This window comes from Ascidiella aspersa, chromosome 3 (assembly GCF_963924565.1).
Source record: "Ascidiella aspersa chromosome 3, kaAscAspe10.2, whole genome shotgun sequence".
Classification (NCBI taxonomy): domain Eukaryota; kingdom Metazoa; phylum Chordata; class Ascidiacea; order Phlebobranchia; family Ascidiidae; genus Ascidiella; species Ascidiella aspersa.
In genome coordinates this window covers 32,366,166-32,388,026 of record NC_139449.1, presented here as the reverse complement: position 1 = coordinate 32,388,026, position 21,861 = coordinate 32,366,166, and the positions used below count along the sequence as shown (strand labels likewise).

The 21,861-nt window shown below is 36.1% G+C and overlaps 1 protein-coding gene across 1 annotated transcript; it reads right to left on the bottom strand.

Annotated features, from left to right (window-relative positions):
- Nucleotides 1-289: 289 nt before the first annotated feature.
- On the bottom strand, nt 290-17,118 carry LOC146162519 (guanine nucleotide-binding protein subunit alpha-13-like). Its single transcript, XM_083386059.1, has 8 exons — nt 16,919-17,118; nt 16,065-16,211; nt 14,070-14,270; nt 13,458-13,508; nt 13,016-13,147; nt 12,183-12,287; nt 7,057-7,247; nt 290-5,988 (listed from the first exon to the last, which is right to left on the bottom strand). Exons 1-8 carry the CDS (start codon nt 17,102-17,104, stop codon nt 5,844-5,846), a joined length of 1,158 nt encoding a protein of 385 aa, XP_083242185.1. The 5' UTR covers nt 17,105-17,118; the 3' UTR covers nt 290-5,843.
- Between the last annotated feature and the right edge of the window lie 4,743 nt (nt 17,119-21,861).

Below are 21,861 nucleotides of genomic sequence, written 5' to 3'. Positions count from 1 at the left end.
ACAGCAAGTTTAACGCATATTAAAAAGCATGGTTAATACAACCGTTAGATACTAATTTGCCTTAAAAAGGCTATTACCGAAGCTTGCCTAATCAGGATTCGCGCAAGAAGGCAAGGCTAAAAATCTCGACTTTAGTGAGGTTCAAACTTACGACCTTGGCCAGACAGGGACCGTCGCTCTGCCGATTGGGCTCAACGCTAGGTTAGTTAGAGCTGGTAAAAAATATTTCGATGAATTATTCTAAGTAGCAATAAAACGGCGCCTGTCAAGTTGATTAAATTTATTTTTATGTACAAAGTAACAAGGCAGGGCAGGTACGGCAGCAGAAAACAAACGAACAAACATAAAAACGCTTTTGACTCGGTAACAAACAGAAACAATAGTTTTCGTAGGAAGAAATTAAACGTCATCAAAACGGGGATTTCATCAACGTGAAAAAAAAAACAAATTTGAAAAGCGAAAAGCGCAGATAAAACGCTTATATAATACAAACGGAATCAAGTAAGGGTGAAATCATTAACGAGAACGCACAACATGATCTCTGAAAGGAAACTTAGAATTTCAATCTAATATAAGGCACGTGAATCACGGGCGAGTGTAGGAAAGCGCGGTTGGGCTTTGAAAGCGTTTTAGAATTGCTTTGAAACTACAGAAGTTTGGATAAAACATTGGTGAGAAGGCACTGTGTAAAGGGCACTTTTGCTTTTTGAAAAACAGATTCCCGTTTTTAGGGCTTTTTTTTTAGGAAAATTTTACAGAAAAGACTTAAGTTTCAATTAAAGGGGAGATTTGCAAAGCAGGAAAGGGTTTAGGATATCAAAGACCAACGCATTCAAATCAAAGTACTCATAAAATATAAATCTTTCCGCAAGGTTATTAAAAAAAATAACAAGAGAAAAATATTAAAAATACTGCTATTACATTAGCATACTTAGACATCTCTAAAATATTTCTATAGAAACCAGAAAAAGGCCATAAAAAGGTTTACTCGACGACAAGCAGTATTATTCAATTACGAAAGCACACTCGTCGTAAAAATCACTTTTACGGCGCGTTCTCTCATTAAACCAGGTAGTAGTTTGGGTTTAAACCAAGCAAACTAGGCCTGTAGGTCGCTGCTGCTAGGTCTTTTTATGTTTCAAGTTAAAAACGAGAGAAATTACTGCGTCACAAACAATGATTGGCACGTCATAAAGGAACGAAGGGCACTGCAGAAGTGAAACTTGTTCGCATTTTTTCGGAGACGAATTGAAAACACGGCAAATCGTTGATCGTATAATGAAACAAATCCTGGACTTTAGCATTGCATGAGCATAATACTCGAGTTTTTCGACTAAGGCAAAAAAAGGAAAAAAAGGCACAATAAAAATAGCAGGGGTAGGCTTTGGAAGTGCTTTAAAACTTTTAAGACATCTTTGTTTCAATGCAAGGTATTACTTTGATCCGTGAATTGCAACTTTGCAAAAGCGAAAAAAATGCATCGCGAAAAAAGGAAAGGAAATCTCGATTGCAGCATTTTGCACTGAGAGCGCGCGTTTTGTCACAATGACTCTATGTACTAACGATGATGACGTAACAATGTGTTCGATGGGGGGAGGGGGACTCGTGACGTCACAATTTCGCGGGAACGGTGAAAAATGGCGAGCGCCGAACATTGCATATGTGAAGCGGGGTCAACTACTTACTGAGATGGCGGAAAATCAGGTAGAGAGATTGTACGGCGTTTGAAAGTAAAACTTCTTTTTTTGGTAACAGCGAACGATGTATTTTCTTTATCAAAATCGCGTTTAAACGCAGTCGCATTGCAACAAAAAAAGAACACGAATTGAAAGCTGCCTAAGGTGTCGATGCGACTTTGCTACTGCTAGGGAAAAAACGAAAAAAAAAACACTGGGGTTCGAATCGTGAGATAAGCGTATGTGGGTAAGCAAGCAAAGGAAGCGAAAGACAGTTACTCGACGAAACCGACCCAGGTGCAAAAGAAGACGTACAACATTGCTCTTAGCTATTTTAGTTGGCTTAGTAACAAGTCGAGGGCTGTGACAAAGATTTTAAAAAAGAAATAAAATAAAGTAAAATTTTAAGGGTGGCGCATAAGGCGAGAAATTGGTACTTGTTTGCTTAATATCAGAAACAGTTAGTAGGACCACTTTGAAAACTCTTTTTAGTAAATGCGTTCACGAATTGTCATCCCTGGACTATTTTTTAGAGTGTAAGATATTTTAAAACTGGCTTATTAAGAAGCGTTTGCGACTCAACTCTTTAATGATTCTACATATTTTACATTGACTTATTAGAAATACTACAAATTAGAAATTTTCTTTTTCCACAAACCTTGCAATTTTCAAGAGATGTCGTAAATAACAACTGGGAAACTAAGTGCCATAGTTACAACCGGGTTTTGAGAAACCGTGTATGGAACTCGAAATGTTCAGATTTTTACAAGACTAACTCTCGATGCAGCGTGTAAGCGCATTGCTGGGGAACTGAAATCGTAACGGTCGTATTAAAGTGTTCCAAATTTCGCTGGGAGCCCTAATTTTAAACCAGCATCCGCAACAACAAGCTGTACTGCGCGCACAACCGGCAAAGTCCGCTCGCGCACGAAACCAAAGCGGTTAAAAGGCACATCTCGTTTATTTTCGGGGCAATTCGCATTGACCACCGCAAGCCGACGTAGCCGAGTAAACGACCGCACCAATATTGGCCTTTTGAAGGCTGTTTGGCCGAGCGCCAAGGCAAAAAGAGGAACGACAATCGAACGTGGTATTGGTCGCAGTACAAGGGCCCTTCATGCATACCACATCATTGCGAGCCTTCTCCCAAAAGAGGATTTCTAATAATTCGGTTGCGCGCTATAAATATGATAAAGGCCCTTCGGGAAACCGCTACACGCACGTGACCGACAGACCGGAAGCGCGCGCGCATAATTGGGCCTGTGACGTAGGGCTGAGGTCACAACGCGTACGAGTGACGTCATGTTTTGGCGGTTTCTTTGAATGCGCACGCAGGTACGCGCCCCCCCTTGACGAAACGAAGGTAGGCGATTCTCATTCATAGAGGGTGGGTTTGAGAGGGTCAAGGTTAGCGTTTTGCATGGATGTTTGCCTGTACGTTTTGACAAAGTGTCAACTCGGGGTCACAGGTTTATTTCTTAGCAATAAATATCCTGAAAGGGATGGTATAGCATCTGCTAAGATGGCGGCAAAAACATATTTAAATCCGAAATATTTCGACATATAATATCCAAGGTGAACCAAAATCGCGAAAAATAACTTTGGAAAAGCAAAAAAGGGTGGGAACTACTCATTAAAAAGCTTGTAATATTTTGAACGCAGTTGTATTATTCTTCACGCTGTAAAATTGTAAAGCAAATCCATCGGTTGAGCTACACGTTCGTCAAATTTGCACGAGCACTTCGCAAAGCGAAAAGTTTCCTTTTTTACCCGGGTATTTCTCAATTTTAAAGCTAGCATTCAAAGCAATGAAAAAAAGTCGATCGTTGGTTAAGACCACCAAGTTAACTGTTCTGCCATTAAAGGGCGCGAGATTTAGCTTTCGAAAGGTCGCGCCGATCTATTTAAGTGAAAAACCAGCGCATCGCGGATATGCGTCGAACGCGAGGGACAATGCAACGAGACTAGGGGGAGGGTGCAGAAAGGTAAAAGTGATATTTCAAACAAGAATAGCTGTTGGGTCGTTAGAGGACGCAATAACCTGATAGCAAGCCTTTGCGGTAAACCGCCACTGCAATCTTGTAGCGCAAACAATGGATTTCAAACGTTAACTGAGTGCTTGTTTCTCACGGCTGGAGCTATTGGCATTGAATCTGGCGTTAACGAGGCCTTCTCTTGGTTTGTGTTATTCCTGAACGCTCGGGATTTGAAAACGGAACATGGTATTTACCCAGCTAATAGTTGAAATGTATGTTTCATCACTAATTGGGGTATGGGTACCCGGCTAACAATGTAATTTAAATGGATTGTGGGGTAATGGATATAGTGGGTAAATTAAATTCAATAATACTTACCATGACCCAAACCTAAACGCTAACTCCATCCTAAATTTAAAACTGGAAAAGTTTTACAAATTCTATGCACGCTTAGGCAAAAATTCCAAACTCGGTGGTCAATTAATAATGTATGCGTAAATCGAGCAAGCCGGATTTATATGCTCTTCCTTTGCCCGCATTTGCGTGAGATATTTCAAAACAACTTTTGTTTTTACAAAAGAGGTTTAAGCATGAATACGAGTCCGCCACTAACCTACGGTGCTTCTACGGAGTTGACATACGAACTTTCATATTTAAACTTATTCGTATGGCCGTAAATGGTTTTCAAGAAACGGTAGCTTACGCTTCCAAACAAAAATGCAACAATTTTGTCCTTTATATGAGATTGTAAAATGATTTGGCCACAAAACTAGCACTAAACTTCTTAAAATTAAAGTCGCAACAATGTCAAAAGGGCGAAATATGCAACATATCCTGTTTTTAAAGAGGGACCGTTTTGTACAGCCTTTGTTTGCTACTTGCACTTTCGTATGATCTTGATTATCTGAAACCGACCAACGCGAATTTAGTTTATTTCAAGATTTTTCCTGTGGATTGAGATTAGAATAGGTATTTTATTAAATAAGTAGAAAAATTCGGGCGTTTTTATTTCGGGGATAACGAATTGTGATAGTAACGCAGCGCTGCAGCTGAAATAGCATTTTTAGTTATAATTTCAAAATACATACTCCACGTACTAGATGGTCTATTTTAATCTTTATTCCTAACGCCCCAAAAATTATTTACCACCTAATAGTTTCGAGGACTAAATACGGTAAAACCACGCTGTTAAACCAAGTTCGCAACCATCTATGAAAACACAATATTTAAGCTAATAAGACCGATACTTTTTTTGGTTAAATATGTGCGGAATTTGGTATCATTGTAAATTTCAGTACTTCAGCTAGTAACGTCAAAGCACTAATCGCGCCATATGTGAAAAATCCGCATCAGAACAACAGAAAAAATATAGGTCTCCGCTTTGGTCTTTTGAGAAAGAGAAGGCAAATAACGTTTAGGCAAAAAAAATCTTCTAGGTGTTGATACAAACCATAAGCAATATCTTAGTGAGCGGTCGAGGAAAAAAGCGCGGCTTCGCGCAAAGTTAAAATCACACTAGGATGATGGGCTAAGCCGAAACTTATAGCAACACTGGTCAGTGGCCATTGATCAATGTCTGGCCACCTTCCAAGGCAACGGGCACCTAAATCAAACCAGACTGCTTTAAAACAAAGGAGGGAAAAATAAGGACCCTAAAGGGGTGGCTTTATGATTGGCCGCTGAGTGACAAAAATCTGTCCGCCAGTCTAGCATCCGCAAATAGGTAGAGGCCGCCCTTGTGACGTTATAGTAGCGCAATGACGTCATTATATAGTTTCGCGCAGAACGAGGAATACTGAGCGGGAAAAAAGAAAGAGGCCTATTGGGGAAAAAAGCAACAAAATAAACATATTCTCAGCGAGAATAAAAGCGACTTTTCGTAAAATGGACGCGCACCATTCCGAAAACTTTCCCGTTCATACTGCAACTAGAAAAAAAAAAACGCGAGAGCAAAAATAAACGATAAATAATTAAAAAACGCACTCTTTTGTTAGTCGCTTAAAATATTACGTCAGAACAGCCTTTTTCTTCGGCGATGACGTCACAAAGTTGCTTTGTTAACTCACCGTCGGAGCGAGCGAAACAAAAAGGGAGAAAGAGCGCGCGCGCGCAGCCGCCGCATCGTCCCTGCGCGCGCGGGCTGCCCCAGGATGACGTCACACATGGCGTGGCGTTACGTCACGAGCCTACGTCACTGCAGCATGAGCTGGTGGAGGTTCTCGTGTAGGATCGTGTCCTTGACGGCGTTGAAGACGAAGCGGATGTTGTCGGTGTCGATCGCCTTCGTGAAGTGGTGGAAGAAAGGCTTGCTGCGGTCCCGGCGCTGAGACTCGAACCTGCGACCAGCGGAAAAACGTTAGAACCGCGGTCGGCAGCGAATGAACTGCAGGTCTCGGAAGAAGGAGGGCAGTTGTGCGGGCGGATTTCAAATAAAAATCGCAATTTACAGGAAAGAGATCTGTTTTAACTTTTTACTGTAATGTTTATATCCACCGCTGAATCTTTCGTTTGATTGAATAGGCCTTGATCAATTACTGCATTACGTTGCAGTTTGTTCATATTAAAGAATACGACAAGGATATTATGGGCAAATCACATATTGGTGTAAATTATAGGCATTCCTGGAGTTTGCTTGTCGACAGAGCATTGACCGCGCAGAGAAAACGTCTATTTTAATACAGTAGTAAAAAAAATTGACAAATTCGACGCACAATCGAAAATTCTCGAAAGCGCGCACGCAAAGCTGGAATGAGAACTGCTTCAACTGGAATGAGTAGTAAGCGGTTGCCCAAAAAGGCTATTTTATGAGAAAAATAACAGCTGAAGCTGAAATTGTGAATGCATCAAAAATTGTAAAAAGAGTTAATTTAACGTTGGCCAGTTTAATTCATTTTCGTGCACGAATGAACGCGTGACCTTCGGAATTTGAAAAGTTACACCGACCCGTAGACTAGATAGTGCTAGAATGCTGGACTTCAACATTCAAAATCACAACTATCAACTATCATTGCTTAATTAAATTTGTGCTAAAAGCCTGGACTTAAAAAATCAAAATTTAATAATCAAGAATGCTCAATTAATTCAGTCTCATCCGCGATTCGAACGCTAGACCTTTGAAACTTTGACAAAGTAAGTGTCACCGACCAATAGACGAGATAGTGCTAGAAAGCTGGGCTTCACAATTCAAATGACGACTATTAACCACCGACGCCAAATTTAATTCAGTCTCATACGCGATTCAAACGCACGAAATCCGGAACGTAACAGACCCGTAGATTAGATAGTCCTAAAAGACCGGAATTCATATTTAAAATAAATTCTATCTATTAAAATTACTCAATTTAATTCAGTCTCATGCGCGATTCGAACGCTTGACCTTCGGAACTTGACGAAGTTACACCGACCTGTAGACGAGATAGTGCTGAACGTCGGCCAGGTTACGGGGCTCCCCCTCGAAGTCGGGGAAGTAGTCGGATAGGAGGACCCCGAGATCGACCTTCTCCTCCAGGAGGTCGGTCTTGTTGAGGAAAAGGATGATGGAGACGTTGACGAAGTAGCTGTTGTTTACAATCACCTGGAAGATGTCGAGCGACTCCTGCGAGGAAAGGAGCGAATATGTCGTTTAAAATCAATATAAAATGGATTTGTTACTTTAAATCAGCGATGCAGAGTCGGAACTTGGGACTTTGTTAGATTACGTAAGACTACTTGAATCCAGTAAAACTCATAGTTAAAAACATGAGTAAAAACAGGATCAGACGTTTTGTTTAAAGGAAAATATATTTCGCCAAAGTGGCATCATCAGTTCCTGTACTTGAATCCAGAGTGCGGCGTGCGAATCCGCGGTACCACATTTCGAAACTGGTAAGGCCGCAAATTGTAAATTGTTAAGGCGAAATAACACAATGTTGAAAAATTTCCAACCATGTATTGTGCTTGATTAAAATCTATGACAAGTGGATTGCTCCACCGTATGTAGACATGCAATGTGGTAAATACAGACTGGGGAGTCTGAGCCGAACTCAAGACTCGAAAAAATCGAACATTTGGCCGGAGTCGGACTCGGGTTATTTTTAACCGACTTCACAGCCCTGCTTTAAACACAAAAAACGGATTGACACTATACACCAAGGATGCGGTGTCGCAAGTCTAATTAATAAAATCGACATATTCGAAATTGGATGAAAAGCAAAATCTTCCAGCCTAAGGTTTCAATGAGCAAGGCATTGGGCGATAAAGAATACACGCTTGTGGCGATATTCGAATTGTAAGACTGGCTAGGGTTGTGACATTAGGATTCATCGCAGGCTATAGCCTTTATAGCCGCAAATAGCCTAAATATTTCATAGTAAGTTAAATTGTTTGAGCTAGGAGTTCCTAAACATAAGTGAGTGGGCAAGTATTAGGCGGTGCATGAAGCCCTAAGGAAGTCGTAGTGATTAGTTAAAAAAACAAAATAAAATAATAAAATAATAAAATAAAGAGTAAATATAATTTTGGAGGATGATTCAAGTGAAAAACGCTTTTGGGCATTCTCCTTAAATATACATGGACTAGAGTTTAGTTTTATATTTGCGCACGAGTTCGCCCGAAAACAGCAGGCAGATTAAGCCAACTGATTTTATGACGTCATTACTGAACAAATTTATGCCGACACTGGTCTACGCCAAACAAAAATTAAAAGCGTTAAAAAAAGTGTAAAACCTGCCGAGGGCTCTCAAGGCAGCTATATAAGCTTAATTGGAAAAGGTGACGAATAAAAATCTTGCCGCATTTCAGTAAAAGCGATCGGCAAAATGTTGGCGCACGAATATGTTTGCTATTAGTTACAAACAGACACGTTAAAGCGGTCGAGAGGAAATTGGACGGACTGGAAACGACAAGAAACTGGTCGCACAACGAAAACGCTGACTTACCTATCCGGATACGATTTGTTGAGAAGATTTTGCGTGCAACTAAAACCAACTATAACCACAGCTGAACGTCCACGTTGTTTGCAGCGAAAACAGACAAAATGCGAAAAATGTTTTAAGCAGTGATTCTCAAGCTGCGTGCGCGTAAAGAGATCATTGAGATCTAGACGCAACGCTTTTAAATTTAGGAAAATAACATATTTGTATCACAAATCGGCGTTAAGGCAAGCGTACTGTACTTGAATGCCTGATAAATTGATAATATGTTATGGGATTTACCGAAAGGTAAAATTTTAGTTTTTGAACAATTTGCGCCGAGATATTTTTTATATTTATTGTTCATGTGAGCTTGAAACGTTAAGAACGACTAGTATAAAGCCTAAACGCGTAAACGTTAAACTGGCTCCTTGACTGTTTTTTTTTCTAATATCGACTACACTTACGGACAGCAGCCAAAACATAAAGAGGCAAAAACACTTTTTAGAAACTTCTGCTGCGACGTCAAAAAAGCGCTCCATTACTTTTCCCAGGATTACAGTGCCGCAAAAGCGGTCCTCGATCTGCCTAATAAACGCACACTTATGCCCTGATATTACTCAGTCTCCAGCACGCGTTTTTGCCAGTTCTGGCGCTTTGCACGGAGCCTCCTATTTTTAGGCCGCACATGAGAGTAATCCGGCTGGCTAAGTCGGATCGCCAAAACCGCAGAGGACTCGTGGCAATGCTACGAGAGAATTTTGAACATCTGCTTGAAACAGGAGTTGAAACCGGGCCCTTTTTAGTTCGGGCTTAAGCGTTGCTCTGAACTGAAAGGAACGGTATGAATTTTACAGCTATGCACTTATAACTGGCGCTTCGGGATAGCGGCTAATTTGAACGGCCGACAACCTGTTTTGTTCTGTTTTCAAAAAAATACGTATTATACAGGGGTTATTAAATGCTTATGAACTACGGCCTGATTATAATGATGTGTGTAATTTAGCTTCGGGCCTAACGGCTATACTTTGAAAAGACGACAACCTGTTTTGTTCTGTTTTAAAAATACGATTTGAAAGTAAAAATATACAGGGGTTATTAAATGCTTAAAAATGACGGCCTGATTACAAAAAGGGTATAACGCGCAGCTTCGGGCCTGCGGCTACTTTGAACGAACGACTACCCTTTTTTGACTGTTTAAAAATATTAAGATTAAGTACAAAAATGCGGGGAATTAAAAATGCATTAGTGTTCGTAAAAGCGACAGCCTGATTACAAATCTGGGTGTAACTTGGCTTTAGGACTGCGGCCAGTTTAACCAGTCGTCAACAAACCTTTTGCAAGTTATTTGAAAAATATACGATTTGGAACTACAAATATGCAATTGCAGGGGTGATAAAATGCTTAAAAACGATGGGATGATTACAACGATAGGTCATGGGTGAAATGCGTAGCTTCGAACCTACGGCTTCTTTGAACCACCTTTTTTGACTGTTTAAAAATAATACGATTTATAACTACAGAAATTCATTAAAAATGCGAAAAAAATTGATTCATTTGTCAAATTGAATTCATTTTTGTTTTTTTGGCTAATTAAAAATGTCAACTTTTATTGCTTTTTTGCAGATTCCTCCATTTTTACTTTTCGCGCAATCCATTATGCTACATTTGCGCGAAATTCTTTAGTTTGAATTTCGGCTGAAGTTTTGGAAAATAACGTCGCGGGAGGTCACAAGTCATAATGAAAATCACAAAAATAGGGTTAATTGTAAAATATTTAAAATAACAGATGCATCGAGGGTCATGCTTAAAACATCCTGGCTTAAACAAAGGTAAATTGTGAGCTTTGGGGCATTCATACAGACTTCAACGCGGATGCATGTTTAAAATTAAACATCGCCTTTTTACGTTACTGTTTCACTTTGTGCACGTTAAACTGTATAAAATTGGATCAAATTTATCAAACTTTTAAAATGTTATGAGACAATTGGGAGTTCATTTAGGTGTTCTCCGTATCACAGCAAGACTTTCACTTCCTTGTTTGTTAACTTTGTTCCCTTGCGACTTTAGCACTATCATTTTCTGGCTTGTTTTATTTTACGCACGAGTGCAGCAGGATTTTCAGTTCCTTGTTTGTATTGCTTTGCGCACATTCTAATGCAAATATATGCTCCTTAAATAACGTTTAGGTGCGACATCGGGACGGTAAGACGCCTATTTCGAATGAAAATGGCGCGTTTTTAGTAGCAGCCGTTACTTACTGTTTCACTTTGTGCGCGTAAAAGTATATTTTTTTGTCGAATAAAAGTCTTAACCAACAACCGTCATCAAAGGTGATAAAACGAGAAAGCGTGTTAAGCATTCTGGAAATCAGTGTTTCTCAACTTTTGGTATACGTTCTAATAGGGGGTACCCAAAGGTTAAGTTTACGAAAAAAACAGCGTAATGTTATTGTGACTAACACAAGTTAATAAAAATTTTACTTTGAACAAATTTTGAATTTTTTTGAGAATTCAAATTAAATCGCCCCATAATCTGAAAACTGCGGTTGGAACTGGGGCGAGTTTTTAAAATTAGGTTGGGCTTAAAATTAAAAATTAAAATATGTAAATTTGCAACTCATAAAAATCAAGTGGGCCGGCCTTTAGCCACACCTTTCGCTTCTTTATAGGTGCTATTTTTAATGTTGTACGTTTTCCTATTTTGTTTTTTCAGCTTAATAATAACAATAATAAAAAAAAACATCCGTAAATTGTAGTAAAATAGCTTCCTTAGAGATTAGGAAATACGCCACGACGATAAAGGTTGATAGGCAATGATTTAAATGAACGGAATTGAACGGTCGTTACAATTACTCGTCCGACCATTAGTTTAAACAAGAATAACTTTGAAAGCAGTTGAAAACGCCGCAGGGTCCGTCGAGCAACTACTATTTCTACGTCATCATGTGTAGTACAGTTAATAGGCGTAACCGGACAAAAACAATTACACGGATGACCAAAAGGACATGAATTGACTCAGTGTGGTCTAATTGCATACTTCTCGTCTTAGAGCCCTGCTCTGAGGTCAAAATAGATCAATCAGCTTTAATGATCCTAAAAATAAGTTGCGTTTCACCCGAGAATAAAGTCTCAAAAAACGTTTCTATTCAGCTCATCGAGGAATTTTTTATGCGTCTTGTTTGTTAAATTAGACTAACTTTAAATTTAGTTTAAAATGATTAAGTAAAAAACAAGGGCAAATTTAACGTTCACTCTTTATAATTCTGTAACATATAGCACGGAATTGTATAGTCAATAGTCATGCAACACGTATGCCGCATGATGCGAAACTTCAATGCAATAATTTGCAGCTTGTCATGCACAAAGTTCGAGTCATTATCGTACAGTTCAATTCCTTAGATTAGATCTTTCCATGTCAGTTTATTAATTTAAATTTTAGCACTTTAAATCGCATGTGTGAACACGCGACGTCCATCATTGCTAATTTGTATTTAATTCAATATACGTTCCGAAACAAAAATGTAAGTTTAAATAAACACCATAGATGCGTGTTCTGGATTCCAATCTCGAATTAGACAAAAAGTGTATAGAATAGCAAAAAAAAAAAAGAAGAAAAGTGTAGAATAGCAGAAATCTTACCTGGAGTCGATTAGTTCGCCTGTCTTCCATTAGAACCTGGTCAAATTCAGACGAGGAAGCGAGAAAAAGGATCGACGTAACGTCTTCGAAACATTGGAACCATTTCTGAAATAGAAATGACAAATGCCGTACAACGCACAGAATTCATCAAAGAAACAAACCTAATTGACGGTTAGACACATAATTAAATAAAATGTCATGACATTTAAAAACTACATATGAATTGAGAAATGCATCATTGTATTTTTTGCCACAAACAAAACATCGCAAAACTGCTAATTTTCGTCAACAATTTAATTAAAGAATATTTTTTGGCAATACAGGGTTGCCACATATGATTAAGACATTCAAAGTTCTTTGAAGAAAATTTGTACAATTTTAAAATCGCTCGGTGTTTTTACAGTATAAATGACAAGGCCAACATAGTAACAAATACTTGAAAATGTGTTTTACTAAGGCACTTTTTAAACACATAACTTAAACTTAACAACAAATAAATTAAAAGATTATTCAAAAACTTTACAAAAAAACATCGTTTTCTTCAAAGATTTTTTTAAATCAATTGCAAAAGATTCAGAGACTCTTAAAGATTCGAAAACTTTTCATGACAATGTTGCTTGCACATTAAATATAGGAGCTGCCAACTTTAAATAACTGTGAAAATGACTTATTGATTGTTGCACTATTGTGTTCAACGGCCACCACGTGCAATTTACAATGCGTAATGATGCACGTGAATTTGGACCAAAATCGCAAGACGGGATAACCAGCAGTGGAAAATTAAGATTTTATCACCTAAAACTCAATTTTAAATGACAAACAACTGAACTTACTTGTCGTTGACTGCGCTGGCCGCCGACGTCAAAGAATCGGAAGGGGATCTTTTTAATTTCAAACATGTCCTCCTGTATGCCTTTGGTGGCTTGCCGCGATAACAAGATGTCCTGTTCGCTGGGCACGAATTCCTGTGCACAGACAAAATTATTTCAAGCAAGGCTTGTAAACTGCCTGTAACTTTGTTTAACAGATCGTTAAAATATACCAAAATATCCGCACAACATTTCCATAGTTTTAAACAACTTTTTACCATAAGTTTAAACAACTTTTTTTTTATATTAAACGTTCAGTAAAACATGTGATTTGCTTGATATTCATATTCATATATATGCCCAATTTTTCTAATATAAGAAACAAAGATTTCAATGTAAAACAACACACTTTCAACACATTTTAAATCGTTTTTCAGCAAATAAACCGCACAAAGACCACACTTACAGCTTTGCCGATTCGCTCCAGATTTTCTAGGAAGTAACGCACCGACTCGCCCTGTAAATCAAAACCAAATATTTCAGAAACTGATTTACTTGTAGAACAGGCGATTTAACAGGCAACTATAACACAGAAGAAGGCTGATTGCAAACCGAACAGTCTTTATGTATAAGTTGGGCTTAAAAATGGAAATCTGAAAATTGTTATGGTCCAGTGTTCTATTTTCAACATCTTTCAATGCTAGAAATAAAAAAAAAACATAAAAAAACATCCTAAAGTTACACATTGTGAAAAACTGCTAAACATGTCTATCAGTCCTGTTGATACTTTAAAAACCAGCTATAAAAAAATTGAAGACATTCACTAAAATATAAAACATATAATTTTTTAAGTTTGCCTTATGTGTTTACTGTTTTTATTTGTTCAAACAATTTTGAAACAAGGGCCAAGGCTAAACAGACTTTTTCAAAAAAAAAGTTAAATATTATAGAAAATAATTATCATATATGTTACGTCCCTTGTTGCTTTAATATAAAAAACACTGTATATATTATTTTAATTATGTGTACATATTTATTTCTTATCTTATTTGCTAAGCTAGTCAGTACAAGCACTTACCAGTTGAAATTCTCTCCTTCTATCGTAGGCGTTAAGAATTCCGCCGTCTTTCCACAACTCCTTGATGTGCGGAACGTACTTCATGAAGTTGTCCACGTCAAGGTTCATGTACCGGTCAAAGGTCATCACATAATCGGCCTGGCTCTGCCGACTTGGATCTTCCCAAGGAATCTGCAGCTTGTCCCTTGCATCGACCAACACCTTAAAAACATAGAATTGTTTTTAAATAATTTAAAAATACACGAAACAGTTTTTAATTATGATACATTAGAAAAACACAAAAATATCAAATACAATTAACTGTTTTTAAATAATCCGGAAAAACTATAGAAAAATATAACGAAAAAACACATTTTCGTTTTTTAATCATTGTAAAAAAACATTCAAAAAACACACATGATCATTTTTAGATGGTTATAAAAAAATTTTAAAAGAAAAAAAAAGTTTTTTTTTTTCAATCATTGGAATAAAACATCATAAGAGCACAGAAAAAAAGAGCTTAATAATTGTTAAAATATGGAATTTTTAATTGGTTTAAGACTGGTGGTCGCCAACTCCCCAACCTTCACTTTTAGTTCCACAAGCTGGGGATGTGAGCTTAAAGTTATTATACTTTGTAATTCTAATACAAATGTGAAGCATTTAAACTCGAAAAGAAAAAAAAAGGTTGAATTGTAATACCACAAAGTTGATATATTCTAGAACAGTTTTTGTTGGGCATTTTACTTTGGTTTGCAAAAATAGAGGGGTTCGGAAACCCCTTTTAAGCGAATATACCACAAACTAGATTCAACAGTAACCGCCAATAGATTAACTTATGTGTTTCGTTAGTTCAGGGGAACTTGATCAGCAAAAAGTAAAGCAGCAAATCACTTTGATCAGTTCAACAGAAATTAATTAATTAAACTCTGAATGGTCGGCTGCAAGGCAATCAGTCAAAGCCAGGAGAACAATTGAACTTCCCCTCCAAAGCCACTACTTCCCATATAAGTCAGCTACTTACAACAATATATAACTCGTCGATGCTCTGTTTGTTCTCAGAGAATTGGCTGAACTTTTAATTAACTTTCATTGGGCTGGCAAACTGGATGGGAACAGCACTATATTTATTTATATACTTATACAGGGTAACACCATGACATCGCACTGGTACAGGAAACTGATTTACTTTAGATCACATGCCTGTAGCAAGATGATAGTTCATCGATTAATGATTTGTGTATAAAAAAAACTAACACAATTTGCATTTTGGAAAGAGCATAATAAAAAGCACCCACCCTTCAAATTTAAAAATATAAACTAGTTAACTTTTTTCACTATGTTTTTCAAGCAACTTGTAACAGCAAAATGTTGTGTAGCATTATTTTGAACTCTTCTGTTTGTTGTTGATGGCTGGGAAAATTTTACGTCAAACTGTTTAAAAACGCTAAAATAAAGACAAGTTAACACCTATGTTTTTAAGACATTAGTTTTAAAATACCCTAGAGAATTTCTGTATACAAAAACAAAAGCTATAGAGAATGCAGGTTGTATGACAAGCTGTGTGATTTAAAACGAAATACAGTTCCAGGCCAGGGTTGCCACATCTATTTATGAAGTGAACTCGAAAATTTATGGCATTTTAAAAACCCAAAATTGGTTGGCTTAGCTTAGAATTCCAACACAAACAGACTATATGGTCAACAAAATACAAAAGGTTATACAATGGCACTTTCAAACACAAGACTTAAAACTACTTCTATTTACTTTGACAATAGGGTGTATCTTTATAGAATCCAAAACCATCGGCGGCAGGTTTAAGCCAGTCGATCACTGCTCTGCTGAGGCGTATATTACTGATTCATTTGAATTAACTGATAATGCCACTTGGCGAAATATATTTTTCTTTTAAACAAAACGTCTGATCCTGATTTTACTCATGTTTTTAACTATGAGTTTTACTTGCTATTTACTTTGATGTTTAATTTTTTTAGCTTTTAGTGACATTTCTCTCACCTTCATGCCTTTTACAATGTTGCTGTATATCGTCGATCTGAAACCAAGTCTCGCCTTCTCATCATAGCCGTGCCCGTGCAAAATTCTCATTTGCTTCAAAAACGTGCTTTTGCCACTTTCACCAGCACCAAGGAGAAGAATCTTTACCTGGAAAAAACAATATACTGCATGAAAATTAGGCATTTTGTTGAAATTAATTGATGAAATAATAATAATATTATTATTATTTTTGTTAATTTTGGGATCTAAGCCTGCTCCAACATTGCTAGTTGTTGATATCTTCTCCATATCGTAGGATTCAAGCAAAACCACAAAGGTTGTAAAAAAGATCCAAAACAACTTTATTCAACAAAAGCAGAATACTATAGTTACGCAAAAAGCATCGTCAGTTCTGCTAATATTCTTAATTCGAATTCATTCTTTTTTACAACCTTTGTGGTTGTGCTGGGATCCTTGTTAAAATTAGTTATTGTTGGTTGGGGTTTGATGTATCATTTCGTTTAAATTTTTTTAAAACTGCCAGAATGGAAATTCAATGGGAAATGCTAGAAAATTGTTTTTAACAAATGTTTAATATTTGTTTCAATAAAAACAACAAAATGATAAGTTACATTACATATATGAGAAAACCACTATTTTATTGCAAAATTTTGACTTTACCATAGCAATAACACATATTTTAAGTGTCAGGAGTGTAACAGTAAACCTCCCTAAATTAGCAATATTTTTTTTTGAAAAAAATTAACTTTTTAAAAAAACTTGCTCAATGCCAAAGTTTATTGTTTTGTGTTCTTAAATTTAGATCCTGTTCTAAACTGGCCAAGTCCAGTTCTAATTACATAAAAAATACACACCTGTCGTTTGTAGTGCAATTTTTCCCTTGCGAGGTCTTTGTCTATTTTTTTGCTATTAGATTTGTTGACGTCGGTATAAAAGCAAGTGCCGCTGCAGTCAAACGACATCTTAAAACGATTTTGCACAGTCCGGTCGCTATGGCCAGTTTTACAAACACTTACAATGACAGTGGTATAGCAGCACATCAAGTTCCATTTAACTAATAATATAAAACTGTGAAGCCCAAAACACTTTTTTGTAAAAATGACTTTGTAGCCAGGTAATTAAGCCAGATTATCATCAACAATTATGTGCAACAAAAACCGATAGCAGGCATAAACCAAATGTCGTTTTTATAAAACACATAAGATAAATATAAAACATTAGGAAAGTTATTTTTTTTTTAATATTAACAAAAAAACTTTCATTTAAAAATATGTATAGAGCAGAACTATTAGCTTCCAAAAAAAATAAAGTTCAGCTGGGCACTTTGATATTATTTTTAAACCAAAGGAAGTAGCCAGTAAACCTTTTGTTGCTTTTACTTGATTACAATTTTATTACTAACAAAAACTTCAGTGTTAAAAATTCGTTTTGTGAAAAAAGGTTTTCAAATCATTAAATCCAAAAATGATTAACACATCGTTTGTCACAGTGCATAGAAATTCAATTAAAGTCTCAAACTGCCATAGCCCACACCAGCAGCTCTAATCCACCAATAAAAGGGCACAAGGTGCGCCAGAGGTAATGTTGTTTCTGACTTCATTTGTATTCATGATGTCTGACAAGGGACGGTATGCGAGCCAAGAAAAAAACTTTCCTGATGAGTATAAATATATATTTCAATGCAAAAAAATTGAAAATTGTCAAAATATCATCACACTGTTAAAATTGAATGAAGAAACATGACCAGAAAAAATAGATGCAGAAAATAATTCAGTATTGGGTTAATTATTTTGGCGTACAACAAATAACCTTAACATTTTTTAACTGGTGGTTTATATATACTGGCTAATAGTATGCAAACCTGAATAAGTTCACTGTAAACATCGAATGGCACTTCTGAAGTCTACAAATTGCATGTACATGGCCAAGTAAAGCTAAAAACAGATGTAAAGCGATGAGGTCTCATAAAACTTTTAAAAATGTCAACAAGCACTTCTTGGTATAGCTGAGGACTGTATCGCCAAACAAACTCAAAAAGAGAGGCTACAAGTCATGGACAACAACATGGACAGAAATAAGCAAATTAAAAACAATCCTTATATAAATAGAATATCATATATATACATAACTGTTTGGTTTCAATAAAACTTTTAAAACTAGACTTGTATTAATTGTTAAAAAAACGTATTCTCTCTTCAGTGATAAATAAAAACAAATAAAGCATATCCAGCAAAAAACAACAAATAATTGCCTCCATAAGCATTATCACATATGGAGATGATGCACAAATCTAATTATAGCCAACATGGCAAGCTGTAAGCCTGGATTTAAAAAAGGATGAAGCAAGCAGAAATCAGAAGTTTAATGATACATAACCACAGGCTGTGAAATAAACACCAACAAAGCTTACCACATTGCATTAGGCAATATATTTACAACACAAAACTTTTCAGTACTTGATCACTTGTACATTCTTTTCAAAACTGTCATAGCTAATCTGCAAACCATGCGCTATCTGCTGGGCCATTCCGTGTCAATTCACACAGACAAGAAATTCAACCTCTCCGATTTTCCTTCAATTTTACACAGCTTTTCACTATCCTATATAATGAACACCTGCAAAATTTAAGGAAAATCGGAGGTTGAATTTCTTGACTGTGTGAATTGACAAGGAATGGCCTTGCTTTAATGATCCTAGACCTAAGATTATGCCAAATTCAAATCACTCTGTAATGCTAAACAAACGTAGCACACCCAATTCCTTATCAAAGTACACAAAACTGCTTATCTTTGAAGTACAAACAAAACCTTCCTATCATAGTACAAACATACTTTCAGCTTCCTCAATTCCATTTTTTTAAGTATCATACAAAACCTACCAAGGTCTAATTTGAAAAAAAAAACACAAACTAAAATAAAGTGAAGTGTGATTGCATGTTCACACATATAGAGATGTTGAATAAATAATTATTAACTAATCCATAAATTTAACAAAAGGTAACACTATAGGACACAAAATAAAGTAAATTTTCTTAATATTAGCAGAAACAATAAAAAAAGACACAATTTGTCTCCAAAATATCTATGATTTACTTAAAAAAGCTTGAAACTTTGTTTCAACTACTACTAACCTTCTCATTTAAACACGCCAAAAACAAAACTTTACAGCTATTTACAACTTATCATTTGACGACACATGGATAAGTAATGTTCTCACGCCACATTTTAAGAAACTGTTATCGATGCTTAACAACTATTCGGGCACCATTTAGCCCGAGGCATTGTTCAAAATACGTAATTTTGAATTTAATCCACAACAAAACAAAAATAGACAATTGAGGATTTTAATTTCAATGTCTTTGTCCTAAAAACGTGATAAAATTTGCTACTTAATTTAACCCTGGTTGGCAAATTTAAACAGTTAATTATACTGTGTTGCAGCTTGATCAAATAAAGAAATTGGTGTAAAGAACAAAATGAAAAAAATTTACAATCAGTTATCAGCCATAGACATTTTTTGTGTCATACATAAGCAATTGGACCCAACTTTATTTATTCTACTGATACAGTAATTTTTATATTTGAAGCACAGATATTATAAAAAAAATACTACCGTAAAGAAATTGAGTTGATTTTTTTGGGGGTAAATGTTTAAATGGGTGAAACTTTTTCAAGTCAGTAATTAAGTATACAAACCCACTTGCCTTAATTTTATAATTTTTTATAGCAAACGTGAATATTTACAACTCAAACAATCACACAGATCTGATCAAAATTCGTCTGAGAATCTAAAATTTACCTAATATTTTAGGTGCTTATTCTAAATAAAATAACCTTCAAAACAGAGTCAACATCAGGCAAACAAAATTGGGGCACTGGATTACAAATTGAACATTATGGATATTTGCAGATAATACTGAGAAAGAGTCAGGGTCTGTCTAGCAAAAAATACGTCAACCAAGCGTCAAAATTTCCTTAACAAGCAGTACGTAACTGAGCATGCAATGAATCATTATTTCTTGTGAAAATGGGGGTCACAGGAATATGGTTACTGCTTAGGACAAAAATGGTGATATGGACATGTCCTTATGTAGTGGACATACTATTTGCTTTATTGCAAGGTTGAGGTTTTGCACTCGCCCACTCACAAATGCGAGTGCAAATCCGTAAGTTTTATTGATTATTATTACGCCTGGGTGAATGATAATTGCTCAACACAAGTTCAAATTAATTAAAAATGAACCCTGTAAGAACATAGTATTTAACAAAATTAACAAGCCAAATAAAATGCTGCAAAAGAAGATTACATGTATTTTTTTTGAGTTTAAAATAATTACATTTTTTTTTTTAGAAGTTTAAAAATATGATGTAAGCCAGTGGTTCTCAACCGCCGGTCCGCATCAACTTTCCTGCTGGTCCGCCAAAAATATTACAGTTTTATATCGTAGTTGCAAAATGCAAAATGTTAAAAACTTGTCCATCAAATGTAGAACTTTTTCACTTCCGTACTTTGCAGCATTGTGACGCAACATAGAGTTAATGGTCTACTTTGGACTTTATTGTTCGTCACAATGGAGCAAGTGTTGTAGTAGGCTACCACTCGTTTAAATCTTAAGCTTTAAAACCAGTTGTAGGTGAAAAACTTCAATGAACCACGTAAAACACGTATGATATCAAAAAGACAGAAGCAAATTGCTTATTAAATTGACATTTCCATTCTTTGCTTTTAAGTTGCAAATACTTAGGTCGTAATTACATTTTGGGTTGATTTTAATTTTTGAAGGTCCATTGGTCCGCAAAACTTGTTTTGAAATTTTACCGGTCCGTAAGCTAAAAAGGTTGAGAACCACTGATGTAAGCCATATAACAAATACAACCATCTACAACACTATACCAACATGTTTGTGCATTATAAAAAAATGCAACAAACTAAATCAAAGAATACATTTTTGTGAAGAACAGCACAACAATATTCTGGTATAGGATAAAATGAAACAAAGTAATTTGGTTTGTATAAATATTTGCATTTACTGCAGATTTTTCATGTACCTAATTGTCATTGCCTTTCGGGTTGCATAATATACTGTATAGAGAAACATAAAAGTAGCATAAAAATGCATACAATATTTTATACCAAAAAGTGACCAACTGATGTGCCTGTTGAATGTAGTGCAACTTTATTTATATTTACAACTCCTGCGAAATGTGAATATGTTGCATCCCAGAAGGGATCTAGCCTAAACCAAGTTAAAACAAAATTTCAAGTGTTGTAACTTACGAAAAAAAATGTGTTAGAAAACACATTTTAAAAGTATATATGAAACTAAACAGTAAAATTTGCAGGAGATTATGGTTGGACTATTGGTAAATTTTTAAATTCATTTTTATATTATACTAATTAAAGTCATGGAAGTCACAATATTGCACAAGGCAGATGTTTAAACAGCTTAAAATTGCGTGGCTGTAATGCATTACCTGCAAAAATTTGTGAATAAGTAAATTAATGCTAACGAAAAGTGTAAGCTTCGCACGTTCGCTTTATTTTGGTCCCGTTTGGAAAGTATGGCAGATCTCGACGAGATCTCGCGGGTGCACGGCCGAAAATGTTGGGGTGACCGGGTGCAACTGAGGTCAAAAGTGCACCCCGCTTTTATAACATATAGGAAAACCGGGTGCATATTTAATTTCCAGGGGTGCAGATCTAGTCTGTTGAGAAAAAAATCGCGGGTGCACTTGCCATACTTTCCATAGTGGCTTTTGGTCAATGAGAACATTTTTCTATGAATGTGAGGCTATG

Coding starts and splice junctions, on each gene's coding strand:
- LOC146162519 (XM_083386059.1), bottom strand. CDS start 17,104: ATGTGCTGCTATACCACTGTCATTGTAAGTGTTTGTAAAACTGGCCAT. Junction 13,148..13,457: donor TGGAGCGAATCGGCAAAGCT/GTAAGTGTGGTC, acceptor GTCTGTGCACAG/GAATTCGTGCCCAGCGAACA. Junction 12,288..13,015: donor GCCAGCGCAGTCAACGACAA/GTAAGTTCAGTT, acceptor TTTCTATTTCAG/AAATGGTTCCAATGTTTCGA.